Raw genomic sequence first — 14,685 nt, forward strand, 5'->3', positions numbered from 1 at the left:
TGGGAAAGTATGGAGGACAATTATATACGACAATCCTAAATTTGTGTATCCAGACCGTTTCATTGCTCTGTTGACCAAAGACTGAAATCATGCAAGTTGTCGGACATAATGCATATTTTTATTCAGGCGTACAGGAGGTGTTAGATGTTAAGACGGGTTAATGGTGAATGGTGGTTTTTACCATTACTGTGTCATGACAAGGTTATTTCTCAAGTTTATGCTGTATCATCGTCCGAAACACCCAGGAAACCCAAAATAACCTTTAAGCACTGAAGAATAAATTAATTTGGCCATTTGGTTTCTAAGAAGGTATGTTGTTATGGAATACACTTTTCTGAAACAAAAATAGTTCTTTCAGCCGCGCCCACTAAAACAAGAGGACACCACCACATGTGGGTGAGGACAATGTGTCCATGCCAGTCCAGCCTTTCACTGTCTATGTCTGCAGACTGATCGTTTCCTAGGCAATAACACCTTTCTGACTGCAATATGCTGAATCGTTACCTGGCTGCTTACAGGTCATCTCTTCTTGGTGTGAGTATAATCGTCTATGGTTCCATTAGGGTTCATTCGTCTTTTCCATAAATGTAGCAATACCTTCTTTATTTCTATGCATCTTTTTCTATTCAGTGAGACTGGAATAAAAAAAGCAATATACTTTATAATCAAGTGCTTAAAAGGTTTAAAATAATTACCAAATTCATTATGATGTTATGCTTGCTAAATCCTTTGAGTTTACTTCTATTTTCTGCCTGGGTCATTTCAAAAAGTATGGTTTGTTTCTTACCTCTAGTTTTATGAGTAAATGCAGATGAAGCTTAAACTGTAAAGCGGATATATTCCCAGTTCAAGGGATCGTTCCTGCTGTCAGATTCTTACCTTGGGTACCAGACTCTGAAAGTCAGCAGAACCTGAGATGCAGTTCCTCCCAGAAAATCCATCACTGGATCGAATGCACTGAAGCAACCTTTGGCCTTCCCGGTCCAACTCCTCCACTGGAGCCTTTAGCACCTGAAACGGTATTAAGTAGGACTTTAAGGCAGGGCATGTTCATTTGTACAACATCTTTCAGCAACAGGCATTCAGAGATGCTTCACACGCTAAACCGGTGAAGCTTTAGCCTTGATTTAGAGGAGCTCTGTGTTTCGGTTGTTTGGCAGTTTTCTGGGAGTTTGTTCCAGATTAGTGGAGAATAAAACCTGAAGGCTGCTACTCCGTATTTGGTTCTGGTTCTGGGGGATGCAGAGCAGAGCAGAACCAGAGGACCTGAGAGGTCTGGACTGGAAGGTCTTTAATTTATGTTGTTTGTTACTAAGGCATTCAGTGATTTTTAAATCTGTTCTCTTACTTACAAGGAGCCTGTGTGAGGACACCTGAACTGGAGTGATGTGCTCTACACGACTGGATGAGTTTCTCTAGATCTTGCTGAGATATTAGACCTTTGATCCTGGAAACGTTCTTCAGGTGATTGAACTGTCTGTAGGTTCAGGTCAGAGTTCATCACTACAGATTTCAGGCTGACCTCTAGTTTCCAGCTGTAATAATTAAAGCTGTGTGCTGACTCTCGATCGATCCTCTTTAGGTCCAAACATAACTTCAGTTTTCTTTCTGTTCAGCTGGAGAAGCAGGTCCCTCACTGATTTGGTCTACGCGTCTACAATGATGACATCATTGTAATGTACAGCTGTGTATCATCTGCGTAGTTATGGTAACTAATCATATAACTTGTAATCTGGGCTAGCAGGAGCATTGAGATAATAAATAAAATGGGGCCCCAAGATTGAACATTGTGGTGCTCCACATTTCTCAGATCCACTGAAAACTTTTCTATTGACATAAAAGAAAAAAACTTTAGTTCTTTAGGTCAGACTAGAACCAGTCAGTTACTGGACCAGAGAGTGTGACCCAGCTCTCCAGTGGCTCCAGTAATATGTCATGGTCAACACTGAGCTCCAGTAGAACCAGCACTGTGGTTCTTTCACAGTCTGTGTTTACATGGATGACATTGAACACTTTGACGAGGGCAGCCTCGGTACTGCGGTAACCACGGAAACCCGACTGAAAGACATCAAAGCGGTTGGTTATCATTATGAAGCTATGTAACTGCTGAAACAGCTTTCTCAGTGATTTTGCTGATGAATGGGAGGTTGGAGATCAGCCTGTAATTCTGCAGCAGTGATTTGTTCAGATTGTTGCTTTTTATCAGTCGTTTGATAACTGCTGTTTTTAAAGCCTGGGGGAAAACACCTGGAGAGAGCGATGAGTTTACTATTTGGATCAGATCATTAGCAACGACAGGCAGAACTTTCTTTAAACTGTGGAGGTATCAGGGGGAGGAACTTACTTGGTGTGTTGAATTAAAAATTAATGTACTAGTATTTCCACTTTTAGGCAGATCAACTTTTGTACCTTTTTCTTCAGCTGTGTGTGCTCCTCTATTAACCGCCGGGATCCTTCTACATCTGCAGGAAAGTCTTTTATGGACAGAAGTTCCTGTACGAAAGAACATATCTTTGTCATTTAGTTAAAAAAAAAGGCTTTTGATCACTTCACACCTGGATCTCTCAGCTATGTACCTGAAGGTCCTCCAGTCTAGACAGCAGGTGAACAGCATTGGACATGAACTCCTCCAGAGACACCCTCAGCTCGATCCATTCCTCGTGGTTGTAGTCCAGAGAGCCTTCGAAGTCTTCGGTTAGCTGTGAGGGATCCACCAGTTTGGCCAGGCCCTCTACTGAAACCATACTGGTCTGCTTATACAGACCAGAAGACCAAAAAATAAAAAAAATTGGTCAATGAAACAGCAAAGTTTCCTTCCAGAAAAATATTGATACTGCACTGGGACTAATCACTTTACAAATGATTTCAGTAAAAACATGTAAAAACTGGGTAAGATTTCCCAGTTCACAGTAGGGCAACTACTGTAAACATGCATATATATATATATATATATATAAAAAAAAAAAAATATATATATATATATATATATATATATATATATATATATATATATATATATATATATATATATATGTGTATAAAGTTTAAGGATGTAAAAAGTTGTGTAGATATGCACAGCAGCTCATTTATCCAACCTCAAAGGAGAACTTTGCACTCCCAAAGTTGGTCTTCTGTTTCTGCCAGAAGTTGTCTGGTTTGATGATGAGAGCCACGCAGATCTCGGCTGGGAAATACTCCTGCAGCGTCTTCAGCAGAGGCTTGATTAGCTCCCACTTTGATCCTCGCATGTCGATGATGACTGTGAATCCCCGTTTGCAGACATCCTCACTGATGGGAGAAACAGAGTGAGCATGCAGGTGGAGAGGAGAGCACAGAGCTGGACATCAGAGAGCAGGAGAGGATACGCTGCAACAGCTACACGTCCAAAAGCCCCGCTGGTTCTCCCTTTCCTGCCATTACATCAGACTTCCTGGGAAGTTTAAGCACTGCGCTGCTCCTGAGAGATGCCATCTCAAAGGGCTCGACCAGAGCAGGACCTCCTTTTCTAGCTTTTTGAAGATGCTTTACGTTTCACCCAGGATGTTTCTTTAATTCTGATCACGGGCTGGAAATTCCAGTGAGAACTCCAGGCTTCGAAACCATTAATGGGACAATCGTAATAGGAGCACTCAGCACAGATGAGTCACTGGCAAACCCGTTACGTTTGGGCTCATTGTGACAAACACACATGAACACATTTCTGCCTGATAAAAACGTGCAGCAAGTCCAGAAACATATAAACCTTTTATTGCAGCAGCATAAACACACGATGGGACGGTTTGAAAAATGCAACATTTATTCTGATTAAATTTATTTAGTAGGATTAAATAAAATGCGAGGAGGGAAATGGTTGTAATAAAATCACTTGAGGCCCAATTATTTTCCTCCCCACTGTAAACAATTGCAGCCGTCTTGTTAAACCAGTAGGACAACACCTGGAGGAAAGTTTGACCAGTTGATCCCTCCTGATCCTGCATCCTCCCTGCTCTCCTCTCTTCAGCTCACTCCACGAGTGTTTAAAGGTCACGAGGACTGAGACACTGCTGAAGAAAGGTTGATTTCTGTCTCGGTCTGACTACTGAAGGGTCATCATGTAATCGAAAGGTCCAGTGATAAGATAAGATACTGACAGAAGTCAGCAGATCCTAAAAAAATAAATAAATAAAAATCTCTTGAGATCTCCAAGAGATCCACAATGCACTCCAACAAGCCTGCCTCAGCATTTAGAAGAGCAAGAGGCCCGCAGCATCACAGATCCTCTGGCATTCTGTCCAGAGAGCATCAGGCGCTCTTCCACATTCTTTGTTTTACACTAAACTTATCTAAAGGGTTTGTTGACAAAATATCTCACTTTTGGTCCGACTAAGATGCACTTAAAGTTTCAGAAGATTTCAAGTCTGGTCTATCAAAGTCACATTTCAGTAAAATATCTATCTTTGGTTTTAGTTTCACAAGTGGCATTTAACCAAAAAATGTTTCTATAATACGCCTGTCTGTGATTAAAGGGAACAGACAAAAGCACATCATGCCAAAGAAAATTCAAATCAGCAAAACAAAAGCCTGCATTGACAGACAAACCATCTGAAAGCACAAAACGGCAGGTCCGACTGATGATTCACGCCAAGATGAATGAAATGCTTTTTCCAGTTTTAGGAGCAGTTAAGCAGAGGCTTGGTGACGTAGTGGAGGACGGAAGAATAAAAACATTTCCAACATTTAAAGGTCACACTTGGGTTTCTGTAAAAACCCTTTTCTGCCCGTTCACCCTGTAGATGTTCATCTTCATACTACAAGTCACTTCTTCGTTCAACTTCTCACTGTAAATCATCAAAGTACTGTTTTCCTGCCTTTGCTCCAGTTTTAATTTCAGCTGAAGTAACGAAAACAAATAGCATCGCAGTAACATGTTTATGTGCAACGATGAGATTATATCACCTGTAGAGCTTTGAGAAGCTCTCATTTGCTTAAATGATTCAGTTTACCAAAGAAAAATACTTTTCTGCGGTTTTGCTGAGATCAAAATGTAACAGTCTCACAGATAAAACGATTGTTCAAAATAAAACAATGATTTTTTTTTTTTTTTCCAAACAAAAACGATATAACTGGACCAGAAGGGAGAGCGGTGTGTGTTGCACAGCCTTGCTAAAAGCGAAACAGAGTTCTCTACTATGCTCCATGTCCGCTTTAAAGAAGATGGTTCCCTGAGCACCACCTAACATTTTGGTGAAACACAAATTTCACAATGAAAATGACTTGTTAACCCAGATGTTTGCATACATTGCACAGAAAGTAACGTCACCAGTTTATATCTACTTGGTAAATCCAATCAAATAAAAATTCTTAAAATAACTCCAGTTCAAATGTTCACACACTTTTCCTTAATATTTGGTAGGAATATCTTTTAAACTTTCAAATGGCCACTCCAAACAATCGACTTTTTCATGTTTTGATCCACTTTGCAACTGATTGGCAGGTTTATTTCATATCAGCTTCTTTAAAAAAATATCCGGCTGCTAATTGAATGGAAACATGCGCCGACTTTAAATCCCAGGCAGTATTAATATTAATCTAACAGCAGCAAATATTTTTACCACTTTTCTCAGGAAGGCACAAACTCTTCCCTTCACCACGGAAACAGCCGATGAGGTGAGCAGGCAAAGAGGGACTGCACTCGTTATTTTGTAAGTTTAAATATTCTGACTATAACATACAGAATGCTACATCTTTTCTCATTTTTTTCTTTTTAAAGATTTTCTGCAGAGGTATGCAGGGACACCAGTGCCATAGATGACAGAGATCACCTTGCACCATGAGCAAGAATCTGCTGTCATCCTGCTCTCACAAGTGAAAAAGCGACCCAGTTCAGGTCCCACAGGGCTCGGCTCCAGACTCTCTTTGACCTGTTTCTGATCAGTTGTTTTTTTTTTTTTTTTTTTTTGCACCTTCCATTTCTCCCAAGTGCCCCCGGACCGGGCTGGAGCCACAGACTCAAACAGCGCTGCTTTCACAAAGATGCAAATCAAGCGCTGCTCCCCATCTGCTGCAGAGCTGGCCAAGGAAGGAGCACTTGATTCTACGGCCTGGACAGCCTTTAACACACTCCTCACCCAAACTTCTTCTTTCTAGGATCTGCCTGCCAGGTTTACGAAATGTCCAAGAGCAGAATACAAAAACACGGTGTGTGTGTGTGTGTATGTGTTTCCAGCAGGACTGTGGGTACCTGGGGACAGTAGACAGGTAGGTGACCAGCCGCCTCAGGTCCTCCTGCTTTATTCGGTCGTGGTTGCTCCTGGCTGGAAATGTCAGAATTGGTCCCCCTCTTTTATCTCGCCCACCTGGAAAATTCAGCAACCAGCGAAGTTTAGCATTTAGAAAGTATTTCAATCATTTTTTTTATATTTACCAAGTAAGCTTGCATTTGAATTAGTGCACCAATCTCCAATACTCTTTTCTTTTTTTTTTTTGTCTGAAATGTTGCTAAATATAGCAAGAAAGTTGCCAGACCTGACCTGGTGGGGGGTCGGTCAGGCAACCCTCTCACTGCACAGCAGAAGAGGACAGTGGTTGATTTTTAGACCTTTTAGATCAGTGAGTAAGATCGGCTTCACATGTAAGAATCAGCCGTTCTCCCAAAACAAAGGAATCTGGTGGCGATAAATCGACTGACCATTTTATCTGTTGGCTGATTTATCAGGGCTCCCCTAATGGGAAATAATAAGGATCCTGGATCAGGTGCAGCCATGTTTATGCCTGTTCTTGCTCTGAACTGAAGAAGCGGCCTGAATGAGAGGAAACACGAGAATAAGTCCAGTCACCTCTGACTACATCACTACAGTCCATGCATGTTCTATGATTAAAACCCAGTGGTTTGGATTTCAAATGAGTGACAGTCCCAAACACTAGGTGGTGTACCAATCACTGATTACTCTGATCTTCAAGGCCTGAGATGAGCAATGGAAGATTCTAGGGAGACAAATCCAAGAATGTATTTATATCAAGTTTACTGAGCTCTAAACTAGCTAGCAAAGATCATCCAGTTTAAGAAACACTTCAGCGTGTACCCAAGTACACAGTTTTATGATCACAACAGCTTCAGGGTTGTAAACACGATTTCATGATTAAGTCTTGGTCAGAGTGAAATGTATACATGTGCACAAAAAGTTAGATTCCTGAGGTTGTGCACTACTACTTCCTCGTGTTGCTTTCAGACAGCTACAGATGTTGTTTGCTTTACCTCCTAAATAAATCATGAGGTTTATCAATAGTACTTGCACGTGTTTTCGTAATTTGTTTCTTCTTCGTCTGACTTAATCCATTTTTTTTCTTTCAGTTTCACTACATGTCAGGGCTGAGAGGACAACACTGACATAAAACAGTATTGAAATCTAATAAAAGAAGCTAAAACTCTATATTCCAGTCCGGTTCAGGTAGTAGGTGTGATTTCAAGATGAGTCCCTTGAAATTTACAGCGACCTACTAGTGACAAAATCAGTGCCATTAGACTTTAAAAAAAAAGAAAGAAAAAAAAAAGAATCATTCCAGAGGTCAGGACTACTCCCTGGTTCATCCTGACGTTACAGTAACCAGGGCATGGTACCCCACTGACAGCCTTACAGTGTCCACTGGATTCTCCTCACAGTTGGGTCAGAAACTCAGCATGTTTTCTCCAAAACCATCCAAAACGTAAACTCTCTGAATCTTTGTGACAAACGATGTGTGCTGAGATGGCTTGCTCAGATTAACGTAAGAAACACAAACCGCAGTGTTTGTCTAAGTGCTACTCAATCGTGAAAGAGAGAGAGAGAGAGGGAGAGAGAGAGAGAGGGAGGGAGAGAGGGAGGGAGGGGAAGTTGGAGGAGAAAATGTTGTAGTGATCCTTGAAAGAATCTTGATGACGAGTACTTGTTGGCATGCAGCCTCTGACATGCTCTCTCTCTCTCTCTCTCTCTCTCTCTCTCTCTCTCTCTCTCTCTCTCTCTCTCTCTCTCCTTCTCTCTCTCTCTCTCTCTCACTCTCCTTCTCTCTCTGTTTCCCTCTCTGTCCTGCAGGCTCTCCACCACTTTCTCTTTTTGATTCAGACTTTTGTTCTGTGCGTTACTACAACAAAAATGATCAGGACTCAAAGTACGACAGCTAATGCAATCCTTATAAAGGCTTTATGTTTAGATTCAGGTATTTTCAGATACACTGTATTTGTATGTATTTGGGCACTAAATACATCTTGCGTTAAACTTGTACTGTGTGCTTTCAGCGATGTTGTAGTTATCATTACACGTGCCTATGTTGTCTATTGATGTGGCTTGTTATGTTTTCTTTTCTTCTATATTTCCATTAACAGTCACATATCCATCCTTTCAAGGACGGAGGCATTTTCCATTTACCCCCCCAAACATTTTTGTTAATCACTCTGACCAGCAATAATCACACATTCAGCTCTTTCAACATCAGGCTTTCATGATTGCCGCAGAGACTCCCATTGTCCTTTGTCTAAATGAAACTCTCCATCTGTTTCCTCCCAAGACAAGAACGTGAACATCTTTGGGACATCCGGGGGCTTATTCTGTCATGACATCTTATTTGCTATGTGGAAATGTTTTATAGGGACTGAGACGGCCTGTGGACCGGGAGTGTCACGGGTCTGCTTGTATTGGCATTCAGTGGGAGCAGCAGACAGACAGGAGGGAGAGGAACCCATAAATAAAGGTGATGTTGTGGGGAGCCCAGGATGATGTTTCCTCACTTAGGAAGCGTGAATCTAACTCCGACGCTGAGAAATGTTTTCGCAGATACTCTATATCTAAGTGGAAGTCTACCTCTGATTACTCTTTGTAGAGTAACATCATTATGTGGACGTCCATGCTGGCTTATCCTCATAATTCAGATCATATCTCACATGTGGATAAGTGTAATGTCGAATGTTCCTCGCGGCCCTTGTTGGTCGACTTTCAGCACTGACAGACACTCACCCGACACGAAGGCGACTTTCTCCTTCAGCACAGGCAAAACATCAGACGCCTTTATGCCTTCAGTCCTGAGGGAGCCTGGAGAGACGAGAGAGAGAAACTCTCAGCATTAATCCCATTATCAGATCAACATTCCTGTGAGAGAGCAGTCACACTTGGATTCAACTCTTGTAACTGTCACACACTGACAACTACTTTCTCAATAGAATATTGTTTTTGACGTGAATAAATATCATAATTTGAGTATAAATGCTGTATCCAGCCTTCCTACAAAATCAGGACAGAACAAATTGTTTCCATTCTTATTCCTTTGTTCTCCTTTGATTTTTTTTTTTTTTTTTGCTCAGTTCATCTGGTCGCCCGTCTGTCATGTTATGAAATTTCTCTCTCTCTTGTTCTTTTCTTTGTGTCCATGCTCTCTCAACCTGCCTCCTCCTCCTCTCAGATGAAAACAAGCCCAAATGTCCACAACCTTCTGCGTGTGTAGGTGCATGTGCGTGTGTGTGTGTGTGTGTGTGTGTGTGTGTGTGTGTGTGTGTGTGTGTGTGTGTGTGTGTGTGTGTACGTGTGTGCGTGCACGCGTACATGTGTGTGAGAGGGTGTCGTCGAGTGCGAGTGCATGGTGGTGCATGTGTGATGCAAGTCAAACACACATTCCAAACGGAGAACACCAAAGTCAGCAGAAAGTGTCTCAGGACACAGAAACAGAGAGAAGGAGAGAGACAGTGGCTGTCTTCATGTTTCAGGACCATATTTTTATATCTGGTATACATTATATTAGCGTTTATAACCGGCAGGGATCAAAAGTAAGGCTGAGTTTTATAAATCACTGAGTTCAAAATATATTAGGATGCATGAATTTGACTAGTGATATGATTTCTGGTGAGCAGGGTCCATTTCATTTATGATTCAGATTGTGAAAAGTGTTCCTTCATATTAACACATACAAAACACTAATAATCTTGTTTTTATTTATTCATTTTTTTTGTGCAGAACTTCTTCCATCTACAGAAGTTATACTTGCTACTGTCATTATAATAGGTTGAACCATTTTTTCCAGGATGGACTAATGAGCCTCCATACAATTTCAAAAGCTTTAGAAACTAGAATTGGGTCTTTTAAGTTTAGATTCATTCATAAAATTACACTTGGAGGCTTCAGTATAGAGACAGACAGACCGAGGTTTGCACAGATGTGCTTAAGCTATTTGTATGATATAATATAACTCCTTTGCTTTATCACAGATCCTTCCTCCCATCACTGCTAAAAGCACTTGGCACTAAAAGCAGACCCCATCCTGATGCTACCGCTAACCAGTTTGAATGCTAGTATAGTATTCTCACTTTGCTCTTTTTTGCTCTTTTTTTTTTAATTGAAAGCTGCAAATTTCAGTTGAGTTTAAATGCGACCGTTTTGGAGCGGGGCCTCCATTCTTGATCAAAATCATCTGAGTCCGTGATGATTTAAAACTGTCGACACAGGACACTGGCGCTCCAGAAGTTTCCGGTTCATGTGAGCCTGCAGCCGGCACGCTGCGGTCTGTTCCTAACAGATTTACTTCAACTGAGAGTGACCGTTTGGGACGGTTGTCCAGCCCAAAGTAGAGAAATAGCCAAGTAAGTTATGCCGAACACTGTGACATTACTATAGAAATGGATCAGAAAGACTTTTTTTTTTTTTTTCCAATTTGTGTGAATCTATATTTGTATCCATATTCTGTCAAACAAATAGGGACGATGGTGGCCACAGTGGTAGGTTGCCAGTTCCATCCCTGCTCATTGTGGTCCAGGCTAAAACACTTCACCCACCTGATGGTGGTGGTCAGCAGGGCCCGACAGGCGGCGCTGGTGCATGGCAGCCTCTCCTCTGTCAGTCTGCCCCAGAGCAGCTGTGGCTACTACTATCCAGTAGTTTGCCATCATAGTTGTGTGAATGTGAATGGATGAATGGCTGAATGTAGTGTGAAGCATTTGGGGTTCTCTGGACTTGATGCAAGTACAGAGCGTTCACCAAATGTTCTGTATATTAAGTGAATTCCCCCAGCTCTGGTCAACATGGGTTCATAGGCCTCAGTTTTTTTTTAGAACATACAGCATTATAAGCTAAAACATCTGGGTGAATGAATTTGAATAACTGGAACTGTATGTGTTGTTTTGACCCTGTAGTGAAAAGGGATCATTTCAATCAATATAAACTTGTGCACCAAATTTTTGTTCTCAAGAATCTTAGTAGCTCTATGCTAAATTATCATTCCAGCTGAACACATAATTAGCTGTTATACAGAAGAATATGACCAGTATGGACCCACATACCAGACCTCCAGGGTGCAGACTGGGCTGACAGCTGAACGACAAATGCTCTGTCACAATCAAAGCAGGATAAGTATCACTGCAAAACACGTCGGGCCCTTAAACTAAAGGAGCAAAGTAAAGCAAAAAGGGTCCACTGTGTGTGTCCATGCATGTGTGTCTGGGCATGTGTAAACAGCTTCTGTCATTTGCACACACACACACACACACACACACACAGATGCATGCATTCTTACAAACAGAGAAGCATACAGGAAGCTGTTAGTCACTTTTCTGGGCTAACACTCACATTTCAGGTTTCTTTTGAACTGTGATAACGACTCGGCGTTGAAAGGTTGGCTTGACGAGCTTCACAAACACACAGATCTCTGAAACCTAGAGTGTAGATATGAAATACATCTGATCATGAGATAAGAAAAGAGACTTCTCATTTCACCTGGTTATTTCAGGAGTAACCCCCCCGGCTGCCATTCAAAGCTGAGAGCCAGCAGAGCAGGATGACATGAATTCCCCACCATGATATTAAAAATATGATTCATGTGGAATCCAGTCACCATGTGACCAAATAAGTTTAAAAAATTTTAAAAAAAAATTGCTTTCCTATTGTTCTGCTAGTGAAACAGATGTCAGAGGCAGAGGAAAGACACATTAAATCAAAGACAAAAACATGCCAAGAGCTGCTTGTAGATTTAAGCTCCAGCCAGTAAAGCTGATATATCGTCTCAGTCTTACTTCATCATGTCATCCATATAGCACCTCCGTGGACTGGGATCACTTTGACCCAGTGAAATGGAAAAAGGCTTCCGTATCTGTTAATAGACTGAAAAAAGCATCTCTGCTTTAATAATACACTTAATCATACTTATGCACTGAGTTAAGAGTCAGCCATTTAATAACAAAAGGTCAGGAGGAACCAGAACATGTTTACGATCTGTCAAAGCAAATGGAGGGATTCCAAGGACGGATTCTACAGCAGTTCTAGGCGCTGGCTGAGACGGATTAGTTTACATTTCCTCCTTTTCCTACAGCTTTGTAAGCCATCTTTAATAATAATAAAGATGGAATTGTTACTGGCTTCACTGGTTGGCTGCGTAGCGTAGTATTTTTGTGATTCGCCTTCCAGTTTTAAAATTAAATCACCGTTAAAACCGCATTAGGTGACCCTGCAATAAAAACTCCAGTAGTTTGTGCATCCAGGTGCGTTGCCATGGATACAAGCAGAAGGCAGTGAAAGTAAGGAGTCGATGTTTCAACCAAAGGTTAAACGAAGATGTATGTTGGACTTGAAGCAACAAAGGCCTCACAGCACGATGAAGGAGACAAAACAAACAGCTGTTTCCTTCGGCTAGCTGTCGCTCCTTAGCTGCTAATACTAAGGAAGGTCAGTTTTATCTGGATGTTTTGCGCTGATCAGAACACTCACGTATGTCTGTTACTGGTTAGCATATAAAGACAGTCCTGTACAAACATGGGCTGAGCCTGAGAACACCTTCCCTGCTGTTAGGTACGGGGGTGGCTGCATCATGCTGTAAGTTTGATACATGTGGGGACTGGTTCACTTCGCAGAAAAGAAGTCGTCTCATGAAGATGGTCTCATGAAGAAAGAACATTACGTGGAAACTCCTCATTTGAAGTCATCAGCCATGACGTTAAATGGACCCTGCAGGTAGACAATGACCGGATAAGCCAAAGGTCACCAGGTGGCTTAAGGACAACAAAGTCAATGTTTCTGAGCAGCCATAGAAAAGCCCCGATTGGAGTCTGGTAGAGAAATAGTGCGCAGAGCTACTACGGTGTGTGTGAGCAAGTTGGGCTACAAACTGACCAGTTAACCACATTAGTTCTGTCAGGAGGAATGGGCCAAAATTCAAGAACAGTTGTGAAAAGCTTGTGGAGGGTAACTTTAAACATTTGACCAAATTTATGTTGGTAATTCTACCAAATACTATGAACTTTTTCCTCCTGTAAACTTTTGACACTGAAGTTTTGACCAGTCAAATTTATTAAAACTTGACTGACCTAAAACAGAAAAACTTTAGTCTCATTTAAAGTTAGACAATAAAAAAAGTCTGTTTTTTGTTGTTTTTTATTGAATGTATGTGAATATCTGGTTTTAGCTGTTGTGAATATTGTTCAAGTGAATTGAGAAGAACATAAGTTAACTAACATAACATGAAATTCTGAAGTTCTGGGCCCTTCAGCTTCCACTCCAGTGTAGGTACAGTTTTTCTGCTGGCTGTTCTGTCTAATTGAGATAGGAGCAAATATGTAAATGCTTCCAACTGACAGTGCAGGCACCTGCAGAAAGGATTGGACACACACTCACATAAACACAGATAATATTTACAGGAACCTAATGTGGGAATGCAAATAAGTATAATGTGGGCTGGACTGTGTGTAAACCAGAACAAGTCTTGTTGTCATGTACTGTATGTGGATGATGGATGAACAGGCCACTGAATGAAGTGTTCAGAGAATGCCAATGCTTTTTATCTCACTTCAAAAACAAAAAAAAAAACATGTACAAACCAGAATCGTCAAAACTTCATGGTTTCATGTTGGTTTCAGACATTATCCTCACAATGTATGAACTTCTTACAGAGAAAACGACGCATTAGCTTCACGTCTATATGAGCGACACTTATAGAGAGAAAAACCTCTAATTTGTGCAGCTTACCCACTGTATGCTACTATAATCAATATTTGAAAAAAAAGAGAAAGAAATCTGGATATTAAACATTTCAGTTAAGTTCTATAACAACAGATCCACTCAGCCATAAAAACTGAAAACTTCCCCTGCTCAGCAACAGGTTACTGCATCAACAGCTTATCTGGAAAAGTAATGGCACACTTAGAAAATAACATATTTCTTTTAGTCTTTGCATGCTAACACTAAGTGTTAGTGGTTCTAACAGGTTCCAAATGTTCTACGACATCCATCCATTTAGAGAGAATCGTTGATTGATTCTGACTTGTCACTCTGCAGCTGAAAAAAGTCTTCAAGCACGCAAAAATTCTGTTAAGCACTGAAGTACACATCAGTCACAACGCAGCGCGAGGTCTGTCCAAGGATGCTAGAGAAAAGCGTTATTTGGTTAATTTAAATCTAACTTTTCATGTTCCATCCCTTCCAGGTGCTGAATCTTATCTAACATGCAAAGATGAAGGAACTCAGACCTCCTGCAAAACACGGAGTAGTCACAAAACATAATGCATGACTCCATCCTCACAGACAGGGACTTACTGGATTTCATGTTGATACATGTGGAAGCATTGCAGAGAGGACACTGTCACTGAAATCTGTGATGTACTCATGAAAGGAGCACCAAGCAGTCTGAGGAGTAAGGAGCAGACCACCAGAGAACAACTCGGCAACATGATTTGTTGCTTCATTGGCCAGTCGGTCCTCCTGT

The 14,685-nt window shown here is 41.2% G+C and overlaps 1 protein-coding gene across 1 annotated transcript; it reads right to left on the reverse strand.

Moving 5' to 3' along the window:
- Positions 1-2,140: 2,140 nt before the first annotated feature.
- Positions 2,141-10,882, reverse strand: LOC148160547 (kalirin-like). The gene is made up of 6 exons (XM_088003696.1): positions 10,768-10,882; positions 8,967-9,041; positions 6,221-6,335; positions 3,096-3,288; positions 2,577-2,750; positions 2,141-2,493 (listed from the first exon to the last, which is right to left on the reverse strand). The coding sequence occupies exons 1-6, from the start codon at positions 10,880-10,882 to the stop codon at positions 2,365-2,367; spliced, it is 801 nt and encodes a 266-aa protein (XP_087859822.1). The 3' UTR covers positions 2,141-2,364.
- Between the last annotated feature and the right edge of the window lie 3,803 nt (positions 10,883-14,685).

The sequence above is a fragment of the Poecilia mexicana genome, unplaced genomic scaffold (genome assembly GCF_051168715.1).
Source record: "Poecilia mexicana isolate PSO_F unplaced genomic scaffold, ASM5116871v1 scaffold_2, whole genome shotgun sequence".
NCBI lineage: Eukaryota > Metazoa > Chordata > Actinopteri > Cyprinodontiformes > Poeciliidae > Poecilia > Poecilia mexicana.